This window comes from Elephas maximus, chromosome 11, assembly GCF_024166365.1.
Source record: "Elephas maximus indicus isolate mEleMax1 chromosome 11, mEleMax1 primary haplotype, whole genome shotgun sequence".
Classification (NCBI taxonomy): Eukaryota; Metazoa; Chordata; class Mammalia; order Proboscidea; family Elephantidae; genus Elephas; species Elephas maximus.
In genome coordinates, this window is record NC_064829.1 from 105,362,766 (window position 1) to 105,378,048 (window position 15,283).

At 41.3% G+C, this 15,283-nt stretch overlaps 1 protein-coding gene across 1 annotated transcript; it reads left to right on the forward strand.

The window, feature by feature from the left end:
* The first annotated feature begins 1,551 nt into the window (after positions 1-1,551).
* On the forward strand, positions 1,552-15,041 carry ZNF285 (zinc finger protein 285). Its single transcript, XM_049902425.1, is given in 5 exon segments — positions 1,552-1,680; positions 1,994-2,120; positions 13,402-14,438; positions 14,440-14,641; positions 14,644-15,041. Coding segments are annotated over 5 exon segments (1,893 nt in total).
* Positions 15,042-15,283: the final 242 nt, after the last annotated feature.

Sequence of the window (15,283 nt, forward strand, 5' to 3'; positions counted from 1 at the left end):
TGGGTGACCCTCTTGGTCTTTGAAATACCAGTGGCATGGTTTCCAGCATCATAACAACACACGGGCCATCATAGTATGACAGACTGACAGATTGGTGGTGGCCTGTCATCTCAGTGTCCTTTAATTTGATAGAAATAGCTGAATCTGCCATGAAAGAGAATTGAAAATGCCAAGACTTGGTGAGTGATGGTAAATGGAACATCCAAACACTACGAGGCCTGTGAATCAGCACAACCTTTTTAGAGGACAATTTTGAAAATATCAATCAAATTATAAAACATGTATACCACAGTAATTCAGTAGGCTGTGGTCTAGGAATTTATTCTGTAGAAACAGTCTTAAAACCTGTAAACCCGTTGCTGTCCAGTCAATTCTGACCCTATATGACAGAGTAGAACTGCCCCATTGGGCTTCCAAGGAGCAACTGGTGGATTTGAATTGCTGACCTTTTGGTTAGCAGCTGAGCTCCTAACCACTGTACCACCAGGGCTCCTGAAGCACCCTTACAAGCACTGAAAGGCACAGGTTCATGGACATTTATTGTAACATTCTTTGTGTGAGCATGGGTGGCTAACAGTGTGATACAGGCAATGTGGAGGAGAGAAGAGAAACTTTGTTCACTCAAAACTTTGAATTTCCTCCATGCTTCTCAGGGCTTTTGTGTTATTAAGTGTCCATTGAGGAAATGAAAAGTGTATCAACTATTTGAACAGAGAGAATATAATATAAAAAATGTTTACCTAGGCATCAGGTTGTTAACCAGGCAACTGAAGGGTAAAGAAAGAACTCTAAGGGATCACGAAGTAGCCGTAGCCGTTGCAGAAAGTAGCTACAAACCTCTCTGAGTATCTTAGTTTCTTAGTGCTACTGAAACAGAAATACCACAGGTGGGTGCCTTTAAAAGTTAAAATTTGTTTTCTCACAGCTTAGGAGGCTAGAAGTCTGAACTCAGGGCACCAGTTCTAGGTGAAGGCTTTCTCTCTGTGTTGGCTCTGGGAGAAGGCCCTTGTTTCTTTCAGCGTCTGCGGCCCTGGCTTTCTTCGGTTCCTTGGCGATTCCCACATGGCAGCTTATCTTCCTCCCATTTGTGCTCAAATCTTCATCTATACTGTTCTTTATAACTCAGAAGTGATTAGGTTTAGGACCCACCCTATACTGATAGGAACTTATTAACATAACAAAGAAAATCCTATTTTCAAATGGGATTCCATCCATAGGTATGAGGGTCAGGATTCCAACACATATTTTAAAACCCAGTGCCATCGAGTCGATTCCGACTCATAGTGACCCTATAGGACAGAGCAGAACTGCCCCATAGCGGCCCTTTGGTTAGCAGCTGTAGCACTTAACCACTACACCACCAGGGTTTCCACACATATTTTAGGGGGACACAATTCAGTCCATACATTGAAGGAACAAAGGAAAGAGACTTGGAAACTTAGAGGAGGGGCTGTATGGTGTGGAACCTCCAAACTATGAGGAGGTGTGCTGGCTGGCTGGTGTCTCTGAGCTCAGAGAAGGAGCCCTGTAGGCCTGGGACCCAGACTTCTGATGTGGAGACCCCAGCTGGCCGGTGCTGGTGGTTGTGAGGCGGGGCATGATGAAACTGGTTCTCCAAGTGTTGGAAAAACTGCCACACGGATTCAGCTATTGCTGTGGAAAGGAGCTGCTGCTGTCGGGGTAAAGTAGCATTACTGGGGTGATGTAAGAACAGGAAGCAAACAAGAAGGACAAAGCCCCTTCTTCCTCTGCTAGCTTTGCAGAATCCCTCTAGTGCCCCCTTCACCAACTGTCAGAGCATGACATAGAGCCAGCTGGCAAGGCAGAAGTGTGGTTTCAAGTCCCCAGCTCCAGCATTGCAAAGCGTGGCTGAAAAGTGAGGCTTTAGAGCAGAGAGACAGTTCACTTAATGACAGGCACGGCTTGCAGCTTTTCTCTTCTTCCAATGGTCATTTGCATGGATGATGGATGTGGAGTGTGCTCGGTGTTTTAGGAAGCAGTGACATTCAAGGATGTGGCTGTGGTCTTTACTGAAGAGAAGCTGGCAGTACTGGACAAGACCCAGATGAGCCTGTACCGAAATGTGATGCTGGAGAACTTCAGGAACCTCGTCTCAGTGGGTGAGTACAATCACCTTCTAGAGCTAAGCCTCAAACCACTGGATTTGTTTTCTCAAATGATCAGTTTCAAGCCAGATAGAATATTCCAGTCGGAGCACAAAGAGAAACTCTGGCCGATGGAGAGCAAACTCCAAAGAGATGCATGTGCAGGTGAGAACTCTGCAGTTTAGATTTTTTTTGTAGATAAATGTGAGCGGTGGCCCTTTGTGAAGTTTGGTGAGGGAGCCCCCCTCCAACGCTGCACCTGCTGGCCTGTGGGCTTGGCTGATGTGGTTAGTAAGCTGTCTCTTACTTCCTCACACTTTTAGGCTCTCATTCTTTCCTCGTATTTCTCAGCATGAGATTGATGAGGTTCACACACCACCAACCACCTTACGGGATAATGGGACAAACTAGTGTTAAAGGAAACAAACCAAAACTTTGATTTGGTTAACACTTATGAGAAGAGTACCTGGTACATAGTAAGTACGATATTAAGTGTTAGCTTGTGTCTTAGTTATCTAGCACTGCTATAACAGAAATACCACAAGTAGGGGGGCTTTAACAAACAGAAATTTATATTCTCACAGTTTAGGAGGCTGGAAGTCCAAATTCAGACTGTTGCCTCTAGGAAAAGGCTCTGTCTCTCCATCAGCTCTGGGGAATTGTTCTTGTCTTCTCAGCGTCTCTTCCTTCGCTCCTTGGTGATTTTCATGTGGTGTGGCATCTGTCTTCCCCCATCTGTGAGTCCTTAATCTGCTCCTTTTAAATCTCAAAAGAGATTGACTCAAGACACACACTGTACTAATTCTGTCTCATTAAGGTAGTAGAAAACTCATTCCCAAATGGGATTATAGCCACAGGCATAGAGGTTACGATTTACAACATATATTTTGGGGGGCACGATTCAATCCATAACAGCTTGTTTATATTTTGATAATTATCTAAGCTAATTTCAATTTCTCAAAAGCCCTTATGCAGATATGTATTACCTCAGTTTAGTTGATGAGATAATTGCCATTATTAACCCCCTTTTACAGCTGAAATAGCTGAAGTGCAGAATGGATAAGTACCTTGCCTGTGGTCACACAGCTTGGAAGAAAAGGAAGTTAGATTTGAACCCTGCCAATCTGACTCCGGAGCCCTGGTGGCGCAGTGGTTAAGAGCTCGGCTGCTAACCAAAAGGTTGGCAGTTCAAATCCACCAGCTGCTCTTTGGAAACCCTACGGGGCAGCTCTACTCTGTCCTGTAGAGTCACTGTCAGTTGGAATTGACTCCAGGGCAACAAACTGTAGACCTGGTGTTTTTAATAGCCGTGTGAAACTGAAGTACCACTGTATCTGTGGATTCTAGACCTAGGGCTCTTTTGCCTAAATACGCATATCTGTCAGTTGTTTCTCAAACTGCAGAATGTAACTCCATTGGTGGGTACTGAAATCAAGTTAGCGTAGGAGGGGAACCCTCTCCCCAAGGCCAGGGTTCAGATCGGTAGTTTGTTTTTTTTAATTTTATTGTGGTAAAATATATATGACATAAACTTTGCCATTTTACCATTTTTAAAAAATAATTTTTATTGTGCTTTAAGTGAAAGTTTACAGATCAAGTCAGTCTCTCACCCAAAAACCCATATACACCTTGCTACACACTTCCAATTACTTTCCCCCCTAATGAGACAGCCTGCTCTCTCCCTCCACTCTCTCTTCTCGTGTCCTTTTCGCCAGCTTCTAACCCCCTCCACCCTCTCATCTCCCCTCCAGGAAGGAGATGCCAACATAGTCTCAAGTGTCCACCTGATCCAAGAAGCTTACTCCTCACCAGCATCCCTCTCCAACCCATTGTCCAGTCCAATCCATCTCTGAGGAGTTGGCTTTGGGAATGGTTCCTGTCCTGGGGCAACAGAAGGTCTGGGGGCCATGACCACCGGGGTCCTTCCAGTCTCAGTCAGACCAATAAGTCTGGTCTTATGAGAATTTGGGGTCTGTATCCCACTGCTCTCCTGCTCCCTCAGGGGTTCTCTGTTGTGTTCCCTGTCAGGGCAGTCATCTGTTGTAGCCGGGCACCATCTAGTTCTTCTGGTCTCAGGATGATGTAGTCACTGATTCATGTGGCCCTGTCTCTTGGGCTCGTAATCACCTTGTGTCCTTGGTGTTCTTCATTCTCCTTTGATCCAGGTGGGTTGAGACCAATTGATGCATCTTAGATGGATGCTTGCTAGCGTTTAAGACCCCAGACGCCACTCTTCAAAGTGGGGTGCAGAATGTTTTCTTAATAGATTTTATTATGCCAATTGACTTAGATGTCCCCTGAAACCATGGTCCCCAGACCTCTGTCCCTGCTACGCTGGCCTTCGAAGCATTCAGTTTATTCAGGAAACGTCCTTGCTTTTGGTTTAGTCCAATTGTGCTGACCTCCCCTGTACTGTGTGCTGTCATTCCCTTCACCTAAAATAGTTCTTATCCATTATAATTAGTGAATGCCCCTCTCCCACCCTCCCTCCCTCCCTACTCTCGTAACCACAAAAGAATATTTTCTTCTCAGTTTAAACTGTTTCTCAAGTTCTTATAATAGTAGTCTTATACAATATTTGTCCTTTTGCACCTGACTAATTTCACTCAGCATAATGCCTTCCAGGTTCCTCCACGTTATGAAATGTTTCACAGATTCTTCACTGTTCTTTATCGATGCGTAGTATTCCATTGTGTGAATATACCATAATTTATTTATCCATTCATCCATTGATGGGCACCTTGGTTGCTTCCAGCTTTTTGCTATTGTAAACAGTGCTGCAATAAACACGGGTGTGCATATATCTGTTCGCGTAAAGGCTCTTATTTCTCTAGGATATATTCTAAGGAGTGGGATTGCTGGATCATATGGTAGTTCTATTTCTAGCTTTTTAAGGAAGCGCCAAATTGATTTCCAAAGTGGTTGCACCATTTGACATTCCCACCAGCAGTGTGGAAGTGTTCCAATCTCTCCACAGCCTCTCCAACATTTATTATTTTGTGTTTTTTGGATAAATGCCAGCCTTGATGGAGTGAGATGAAATTTCATTGTAGTTTTGATCTGCATTTCTCTAATGGTTAATGATCGTGAACATTTCCTCACATATCTGTTAGCTACCTAAATGTCTTCTTTAGTGAAGTGTCTATTCATATCTTTTGCCCATTTTTTAATTGGGTTGTTTGTCTTTTTGCAGTTGAGTTTTTGCAGTATCATGTAGATTTTAGAAATCAGGTGCTGATCAGAAATGTCATAGCTAAAAACTTTTTCCCAGTCTGTAGGTAGTCTTTTTACTCTTTTGGTGAAGTCTTTGGATGAGCATAAGTGTTTGATTTTTAGGAGTTCCCAGTTATCTAGTTTTTCTTCTGCGTTCTTTATAAAGTTTTCTATACTGTTTATGCCATGTATTAGGGCTCCTAACGTTGTCCCTATTTTTTCTTCCGTGATCATTATCGTTTTAGATTCTATATTTAGATCTTTGATCCATTTTGAGTTACTTTTTGTGCATGGAGTGAGGTATGGGTCTTGTTTCATTTTTTTGCACGTGGATATCCAGTTATGCCAGCACCGTTTGTTAAAAAGACTGTCTTTTCCCCATTTAACTGTTTTGAGGCCTTTGTCAAATATCAGTTGCTGATAAGTGGATGGATTTATGCCTGGATTCTGAATTCTGTTCCATTGGTCCATGTATCTGTTGTTGTACCAATACCAGGCTGTTTTGACTACTGTGGCAGTATAATAGGTTCTAAAATCAGGTAAAGTAAGGCCTCCTACTTTGTTCTTCTTTTTCAGTAATGCCTTATTTATCCAGGGCCTCTTTCCCTTCCATATGAAATTGGTGATTTGTTTCTCCATCTCATTGAAGACTGTCATTGGGATTTGGATCGGAATTGCATTAAATGTATAGATCGCTTTTGGTAGCATAGACATTTTTATAATGTTAAGTCTTCCTATCCACGAGCAAGGTATGTTCTTCCACTTATGTAAGTCTCTTTTGTTTTCTTGCAGAAGTGTACTGTAGTTTTCTTTGTATAAGTCTTTTACATCTCTGGTAAGATTTATTCCTAAGTATTTTATCTTCTTGGGGGCTACTGTAAATGGCATTGATTTGGTGATTTCCTCTTCCATGTTCTTTTTGTTGGTGTAGAGGAATCCAACTGTTTTTGTATGTTTATCTTGTATCCTGATACTCTGCTGAACTCTTCTACTAGTTTCAGTAGTTTTCTGGAGGATTCCTTAGGGTTTTCTGTGTATATGATCATGTCATCTGCAAATACAGATACTTTTACTTCTTCCGTGCCAATCTGGATGCCTTTATTTCTTTATCTAGCCTAATTGCTCTGGCTAGGACTTCCAGATGTTGAATAAGAGTGGTGATAAAGGGCATCCTTGTCTGGTTCCCGATCTCAATGGGAATGTTTTCAGGCTCTCTCCATTTAGGGTGATGTTGGCTGTTGGCTTTGTATAAATGCCCCTTTTTTTGGGGGGGGGGGTTATGTTGAGAAATTTTCCTTCTATTCCTATTTTGCTGAAAGTTTTTATCTTGAATGAGTGTTGAACTTTGTCAAATGCCTTTTCTGCATCAATTGATAAAATCATGTGATTCTCCCTTTTGTTTTATTTATGTGGTGGATTACATTAATTGTTTTTCTAATGTTTAACCATCCCTGCATACCTTCTATGAATCCCACTTGGTCATAGTGAATTATTTTTTTGATATGTTGTTGAATTCTGTTGGCTACAATTTTGTTGAGGATTTTTGCATCATTTTTTTTTTTTTATTCATGAGGGATATAGGTCTATAATTTTCTTTTCATGTGGTGTCTTTACCTGGTTTTGGTATCAGGATTATGGTGGCTTCATAGAATGAATTTGGTAGTATTTCATCCTTTTCTATGCTCTGAAATACCTTTAGTAGTAGTGGTGTTAACTCTTCTCTGAAAGTTTGGTAGAACTCTGCAGTGAAGCTGTCCGGGCCAGGGTTTTTTTTTGTTGTTGGGAGTTTTTTGATTACCTTTTCAATCTCTTCTTTTGTTATGGGTCTATTTAGTTGTTCTACCTCTGTTTGTGTTAGTTTAGGTAGGTAGTGTGTTTCTAGGAATTCATCCATTTCTTCTAGGTTTTCAAATTTGTTTGAGTATAGTTTTTCATAGTAATCTGATATGATTCTTTTAATTTCCATTGGGTCTCTTGTAATATCGCCCATCTCATTTCTTATTTGGGTTATTTGCTTCCTCTCCTGTTTTTCTTTTGTGAGTTTGGCCACTGATTTATCAATTTTGTTGAGTTTTTCAAAAAAACCAGCTTTTGGTATTGTTAATTCTTTCAATTGTTTTTCTGTTTTCTATTTCATTTAGTTCAGCTCTAATTTTTATTATTTGTTTTCCTCTGGTGCCTGTGGGTTTCTTTTGCTGCTCTCTTTCTATTTGTTCAAGTTGTAGGGGTAGTTCTTTGATTTTGGCCCTTTCTTCTTTTTGTATATGTGCATTTATTGATATAAATTGGCCTCCGAGCACCGCTTTTGCTGTGTCTGAAAGGGTCTGATAGGAAGTGTTTTCATTCTCATTGGATCCTGTGAATTTCTTTATTCCATCCTTAATGTCTTCTATAATCCAGTCTTTTTTGAGCAGGGTATTGTTCAGTTTCCAAGTGTTTGATTTCTTTTTCCTGCTTTTCCTGTTATTGATTTCCACTTTTATGGCCTTATGGTCAGAGAAGATGCTTTGTAATATTTCAATGTTTTGGATTCTGCTAAGGCTTGCTTTATGACCTAATATGTGGTCTATTCTAGAGAATGTTCCATATGCACTAGAAAAGAAGGTATAGTTGATTGCTGTTGGGTGGAGTGTTCTGTAGATGTCTACGAGGTCAAATCGGTTGATTGTGGCGTTTAGATCTTCTGTGTCTTTATCGAGCTTCTTTCTGGATGTCCTGTCCTTCACCAAAAGTGGTGTGTTGAAGTCTCCTACTGTTATTATGGAGCTGTCTATCTCACTTTTCAATGCTGATAGAGTTTGTTTTATGTATCTTGCAGCCCTGTCATTGGGTGCATAAATATTTAATATGGTTATATCTTCTTGGTGTATTGTCCCTTTAATCATTATATAGTGTCCTTCCTTATCCTTTCTGATGGATTTAACCTTAAAGTCCATTGTGTCAGAAATTAATATTGCCACTTCTGCTCTTTTTTGATTGTTGTTTGCTTGATATATTTTTTTCTATCCTTTGAGTTTTAGTTTGTTTATGTCTCTAAGTCTAAGGTCTGTCTCTTGTAGGCAGCATATGGATGAATCTTATTTTTTAATCCATTCTGCCACTCTCTGTCTCTTTATTGGTGCATTTAGTCCATTTACATTCAGGGTAATTATGGATAGGTATGAATTTAGTGCTATCATTTTGATGTCTTCTTTTGTGTGTTGACAGCTTCTTTTTCCCACTTGATTTTATGTGCTACGTAGATTTTCTTTAGATATTGTCCTTTCCTCATATTTGTTGTTGTTGATTTTGTTTCTGCTGAGTCTGTATTTTTCCCTTGTATTTTATTTTGATGAGTAGGATAGTTCATCTCCTTTGTGGTTACTTTATTATTTATCCTTGTTTTTCTAAATTTATAACTTTTATTTCTTTGTATTGCTGTATCTTTCTCTCCATATGGAAGGTGTATGATTACATTTCTTAGTCCCTCTTTATTATTTTAATGTCGTCTTCTTTTATATAATAAGATCGCCGTTACCCTGTGTTGGGCTTTTTTATTTTTTTTAATCTTGCTTTTTTTTTTTTTTTTTTTATTTCCCTGACTGGGTTGACTTCTGGTTGCTCTGCCCAGTTTTCTAGTCTTTGGCTCATACCTGATATAATTGATTTCCTAACCAAAGAAGTCCCTTTAGTATTTCTTGTAGTTTTGGTTTGGTTTTTACAAATTCCCTCAACTTGTGTTTATCTGGAAATGTCTTAATTTCACCTTCATATTTAAGAGACAGTTTTGATGGATATCTGATTCTTGGCAGGCAATTTTTTTCCTTTAATTTTTTAAATATGTCATCCCGTTGCCTTCTTGCCTGCATGGTTTCTGTCGAGTAGTCCGAGCTTATTCTTATTGGCTCTCCCTTGTAGGTGACTTTTCTTTTATCCCTTGCTGCTCTTGTAATTGTCTCCTTATTTTTGGTTTTGGCAAGCTTGATTGTAATACGTCTTGGTGGCTTTCTTTTAAGATCTACCTTTGTGGAGTTTGATGAGCATCCTGGATAGATATCTTCTCATCTTTCACAATATCAGGGAAGTTTCCTGCCAACAAATCCTCAACAATTTTCTCTGTATTTTCTGCTATCCCTCCCTGTTCTGCTACTCCAATCACTCGTAGGTTATTTCTCTTGATAGAGTCCCACATGATTCTTAACGTTTCTTCATTTTTTAAAATTCTTTTATCTGATTTTTCTTCAAATATGTTAGTGCCAAGTGATTTATCTTCGAGTTCAGAAATTCCAGCTTCTACTTGATCAATTCTGCTCCTCTGACTTTCTGTTGAGTTATCTAATTCTGTAATTTTATTGTTAATATTCTGAATTTCTGATTGTTGTCTGTCTGTGGATTTTTCCAGCTTATTAAACTTTTCATTATGTTTCTGAATAATCTTTCTAATTTCTTCAGTTGTTTTATCTGTGTCTTCCTTGTCTTGTTCTGCATATTGCCTCATTTCCTTCCTGATGTCTTGAAGAGCTCTGTATATTAAACTTTTGTATTCTGCATCTGGTAATTCCAGGAATGCATTTTCATCTAGAAGATCCCTGGATTCTTTGTTTTGAGAGCCTGTTGAGGTGATCATGGCCTGTTTCTTTATGTGACTTGATATTGACTGTTGTCTCTGAGCCATCTATAAGTTATTGTATTAGTTTATGCTTGCTTACTGTGTTGTAGCTGCTTGCTTTGTTTTGATTTGGTATACCCCTATGGGTTGCTTGAGTGAGCTAGCTTGATTTTTTTCGCCTTTGGAGCTCTGGTGTCCTGTTCGCGGCTGGCCAGAGCTGTTATCAGGTATATCAGTCTAGGAGTCCATTCAATGTTCTTGTATGAATTCAGCTCAGGTTTCCAGGTAGCTGATATCAAGTGTGTGGTACAGGCTCTGTCCTACAGTCTTAGAGGGGCAGGGGTGATTGGCGTATATACCCATATCTGATTGCAGCAGGGGGTCACGCTCTGAACAAGGCAGGGGGCTGAGAACCGACCCCCAAGTGTCTCTGAGGAAAATGCGTCTCTGTTCCCTAGAGCGTGCTGGTGGGTGAGCTCTGCAGAGGGACCATGGGCACCCAAAGATTTTGTTGTAAGGACTGGGAGGTACCAGTTATCCCTGGGCCCCTGTTGCAGGTGGCTAGGCGACCCAAGTGGAGCCACGCGTCCTTAGATCCCTGTTGTGGGTAGGTGTGGACCTTGTTTAATAGGCAAAGCAATGTCAAACGTCAAACTCCCACCTCTCCACTGCACAGCTGAAATGGCTGGAGTTTGCCAACAAGGGCCTATTCTCCTGAAATAGGCCCACACAGGTCCATGCAGAAGGGAAAGGTGCTCAAGGTCCACAGACGGTTTATGCCTGGACAGGAGCCGCTTCTGTCCTGAGCTCCCCCAGTTAATGGAGCTAGCAAATTATCTTTTCCCCCCAGTTGGAAATTTTTTCCTTCCCCAAGGCTGGGAGGATGGCTCCAGGTGCTCACCAGGGTCTATCTCAGGCCTAGGGATTCAGCTGCTGAAGCCGGCTTGGTGGTCGGGGAGCACGGTAAAATATACACAAGTAATTAGCTTTTGCCGAGAGCGCCCTTTTCCTCAGGTTCCGGAGATGAGAGTGGGCTGTGTGGCTGGCTGCGTCTCCCTGAGGAAACTGCGGCCCAACGCTAGGACCAGCCCGCCGCCGCCGCAGCTGCTCCAGGAATGGTGCCTGAGGGCTCCCCGCGATTCAGGTCCAGCAATTCCTCTCCACTTCTGAATGGTCTCTTCCTCCCCTTGCCCCTCAGTTCGTTGTCTAAGCTTGCCTTTGATGCTCAGGGCTCCCAGCTTGTCACAAATATACTCGTTTCACTTGTTTTTTCGGGTCTTTGTTGTAAAGAGGGCTTGACAGAAGCGTCTGTCTATTCCGCCATCTTGGCTCTGGCCCCCATTTTACCATTTTTAAGTATATATTACAATGTTGTTACATTCACAGTGTTGTGAAACCTTTATCATTATCTATCCAGACTTCTTCCAAATCCCACTTTCCAAATGGCTTCATCACCCCAAACTGAAACTCTGTATCCATTACACAATAACATCCTATTCCCACCCTCGCTCCCAGCCCCCCAATAACCTTTAATTGGCTTGCTGTCTTTATGAATTTACCTATTCTATATATTTCATGTAAGTAGACTCAAACGATATTTGCCCTTTCATAGTCCAGCAGTTTTTTAAAAGCAAAGTAGATTTTATAGAATAGAACACAAAAGAGTTTATCTGCATGCATTGCACATAGTAAGGTAAGTATCAACTAGTAAAACTTTTGTTTCAGTTAATGGTCTGTGTGTGTGTGTATGTGTGTGTGTACTAGATTGCAGTATAAAATGCTTTTCTTACTATGGGTTACAATTAAAACAATTGGGAAAAACCATTGCTTTGAGCCTGTTGTAGGTAACTCAAAGACCCCCTTTTCCTGACACTATTTTTCAAACTAAAATCACTTTCAATAAAATGACCCAGAAACTACCTTGAACCAAGAGCAGTGTCCAGATGGTCTTGACCATGGTGTTCAGGCCATTTTGAAGCCCATTTTAGGATGCCAGGGGTGTGACCACCCTATTCTGCCTCACCCCTATCTGTTATGGCCCTTTAGTATGATATTGCTTCCCTGTGTGCCAGACAATTGACAAGGCCACACTTCCTGTTCTCAGAGTCATGGGTATTTGAGATTTTGCAATATCCTAAAAGGAGAGAAATTAAGGAAGTGGATTTCAGGATCGTAGTGGATATTATCTTGTCATGAAGCCAGAGAACCTCAGGGAAAATAAAAAGGATATCTCTTTAAGCCTGTCTCAGATGTATACATGTGCCTCCCCTCAACCCCAGGACCAGTGTTATCCCCATTTCAGTCCTCACTGCTGCTTTAGGCCCAGCATGTACAGTTGTACAGGTTGTACATAAGCATACATGATAGCCCAACACCATATGGAAGTGTTGTGAAAAGGGGAACGTTATCAGGAGACAGGACACATTGCTTGTTTCTACAACCTTTATACTGTGTCTTGGGAGATTCTTGTGTTCCTTTATGTGTCTTACCATGTCCAATATATAAAACCAAAAACCAAACCTGTTGCTGTCCAGTTGATTCCAACTCATAGTCACTCTGTAGGATGAAGTAGAACTGCCCCATAGGGTTTCCAAGGCTAGAATCTTTATTGAAGTAGATAGTGGCATCTTTCACCCATGGAGTGGCTAGTGGGTTCGAACTGCCAACCTTTCACTTAGCAGTCAAGTCCTTTAACCACTGTGCCTCCAGGGTTCCTTGTCTAGCATATAACACCCCATTATTTTGTATCATGTGTGCGTGTGTGTGTGTATACGTGAATCACATGGAAGCCTTCTTCATACTGTCCGTAGCAAAATAATTAAACACTTTTTATTGACTCCTCCTCTTATAGCAGGGAGGTAAATTTCTCCCTTTATAAAATGAAGGGTTTCTTCATTTTTCTTAGTTCTCTTTTCTGATTTTTCCTCAGAGTTGTATCCAAGTCTTTGTCTTCAACTTCACTGATCCTGTCTTCCATCATTTCAAACCTGCTTCTCTGGCCTTCCATGACACTGTCCATTTCTGAAATCTTGTTGTTTATCTTTTATATGATTTCTCAGTTGTGAATTTATTTTCACATTTTATTTTTGTATTATTTTCCTGAATTCTTCCACTTTTTTCATGTCTGTATTTTCCATGAATTTGTCAATTTTTCCTCATTTTTTGTCTGCTTTTTGCTTCAACTCTTGGATAGCTCTGAATATTAGAGATTCGAACTCCCTGTCAGGTAGTTCTAGTGCCTTTTCTTCTACTGCAAAATCATCTGGTGTTTTATTTTGGGTGCCAATTCCTTTATAAACTCTTCCCAAGATTTCTTTTGACTTCCCTGCAACACCTGATTTCTAATTGGAAGCTTGCGGATTAGAATTACTGGTTCAAATTGCATTGTGTTTGCATAGAAGCCAGTGACAACTTCACACCCTATCCTATTTCATTTTCAGTAAACCTCTGGACAGTTTACTTGATCTCTTAGCCAAATATTCTTTGTCCTTATAGGAGACAGAATTAAAAGCAACGTTTCAAACCTTCAGGAGAAAGGATTGAGTTACCTCTCACAAGAAGTGCTCTACTGCTGGCAGATTTGGAAACAAAGACTCAGTGACTTAACTGAGAGTAAGGATTATGTCATAAATCGTCAAGGAGTTTGTCCCCAACTTTTAGAAAAAGGTGTCTCCTTCTGTGAAGAATGGGCAAGAGTGTTTCTTCAGATTTTGGAAAATGAAACTGTGGTAAATGCAATTAATTTAGAAAACCCATCAGCTTGGAAAGGGCTGACACAGGTTCTGACCTCAGAATCTTGGAGAAAAACCAGCATCATGACTGAGCCCCAGAATTCTCAGGGAAGGTGTAAGGAAATTCATGTGGAAAAGAAAGTGTATGGATGTGATCAGTGTGATGAGAGCTTCGATTGGACCTCACGTGGTCGTGATAATTCCCAAGAATGTAAAGGAGTGGAATGTTGTAGATGCAACAACTGTGGGAAAAAGTTGGTTATGAAAACAGTTGGACAGTATAAGGTAGTCCATACAGTACCAAAACCTTTCAAATGTAATCACTGTGGAATGAGCTTCATAGATGATTTAAATCCTCACACTCATCACAGCACTCACATAGGAGAAAAATCTTATAAATGTGACCAGTGTGGACAGGACTTTAGTCTGAGCTCAGATCTTGTTCCTGATAAAACCCATTCAGGTGAGAAACCTTATAAATGTCACGAGTGGGCCAAGGGCTACAAACAGAGCTCATACGTTTTCAGACATCCAAAAGTCCCCTCAGGAGACAAATCCTATAAATGTGATGAGTGTGGTAAGGGCTTTAGGCAGACCTCCTCTCTGCACAACCATCACCGAATTCATGCGGGAGAGACGCCCTACAAATGTGATGTGTGTGCTACGGGGTTCGGCTTCAGGTCGTTGCGTTGTATTCATCAGGGAGCGCACCCAGGGAAAAAACCCTACAAAGGTGAAGGGTGTGGGAAGGCCTTTGATCAGAGCTCTAATCTTCTTGTCCATCAGCGGGTACACACAGGTGAGAGAGAAACCCTACAAATGCAGTGAGTGTGGTAAGTGCTTTAGTTCCAGCTCCGTTCTTCAAGTCCACCAGCGGCTGCACACGGGAGAGAAGCCGTATAGGTGTAATGAGTGTGGAAAGACCTTCAGCCAAAGCACACACCTTCATATCCACCAGAGGGTCCACACAGGAGAGAAACCCTACAAATGCAACATGTGCGGCAAGGCTTTGCATACAGTTCAGTTCTTCGCACTCATCAGAGAGTTCACACTGGAGAGAAACCTTACAGATGCGACGTGTGTGGTAAGGGTTTCAGTTATAGCTCATATTTTCATTTGCATCAAAGAGATCACACAGGAGAGAAACCCTATAAATGTGACGAGTGTGGTAAAGGCTTCAGCCGGAATTCAGATCTTCATGTTCATCTCAGAGTCCACACAGGACAGAGGCCCTATAAGTGTAAAGAATGTAGTAAGGGCTTCAGTTGCAACTCATATCTTCTTGCTCATCAGAGGGTGCATATAGGTGAGACACAACATACATGTCATGAGTGTGGCGAGGGTTTTAGTTATATCTCAGACCTGCTTACTCATCAAAGACTGCATACAAGGACAGAAGCATGATAGATGTAGTGAGGCAGGGATCAACCAGAAAACAGAAGCCACTCTACGTATCCCAGGTGATGAGGGGCTTCCTCAGCTGTTCGAAAGGCTGGAGGAGCAAAAGTTAGAGACATTGCCATCTATGATGTGAGCCTGCAGCACTGAAGCAGGTGATTCTTAGGAACATTCCAGGGAACTTCTACAAATTTCAAGAACCTCTGTGCAGCTCCTGTCAAGTGACTTCTGCTGCAGTGGCAAAGTAA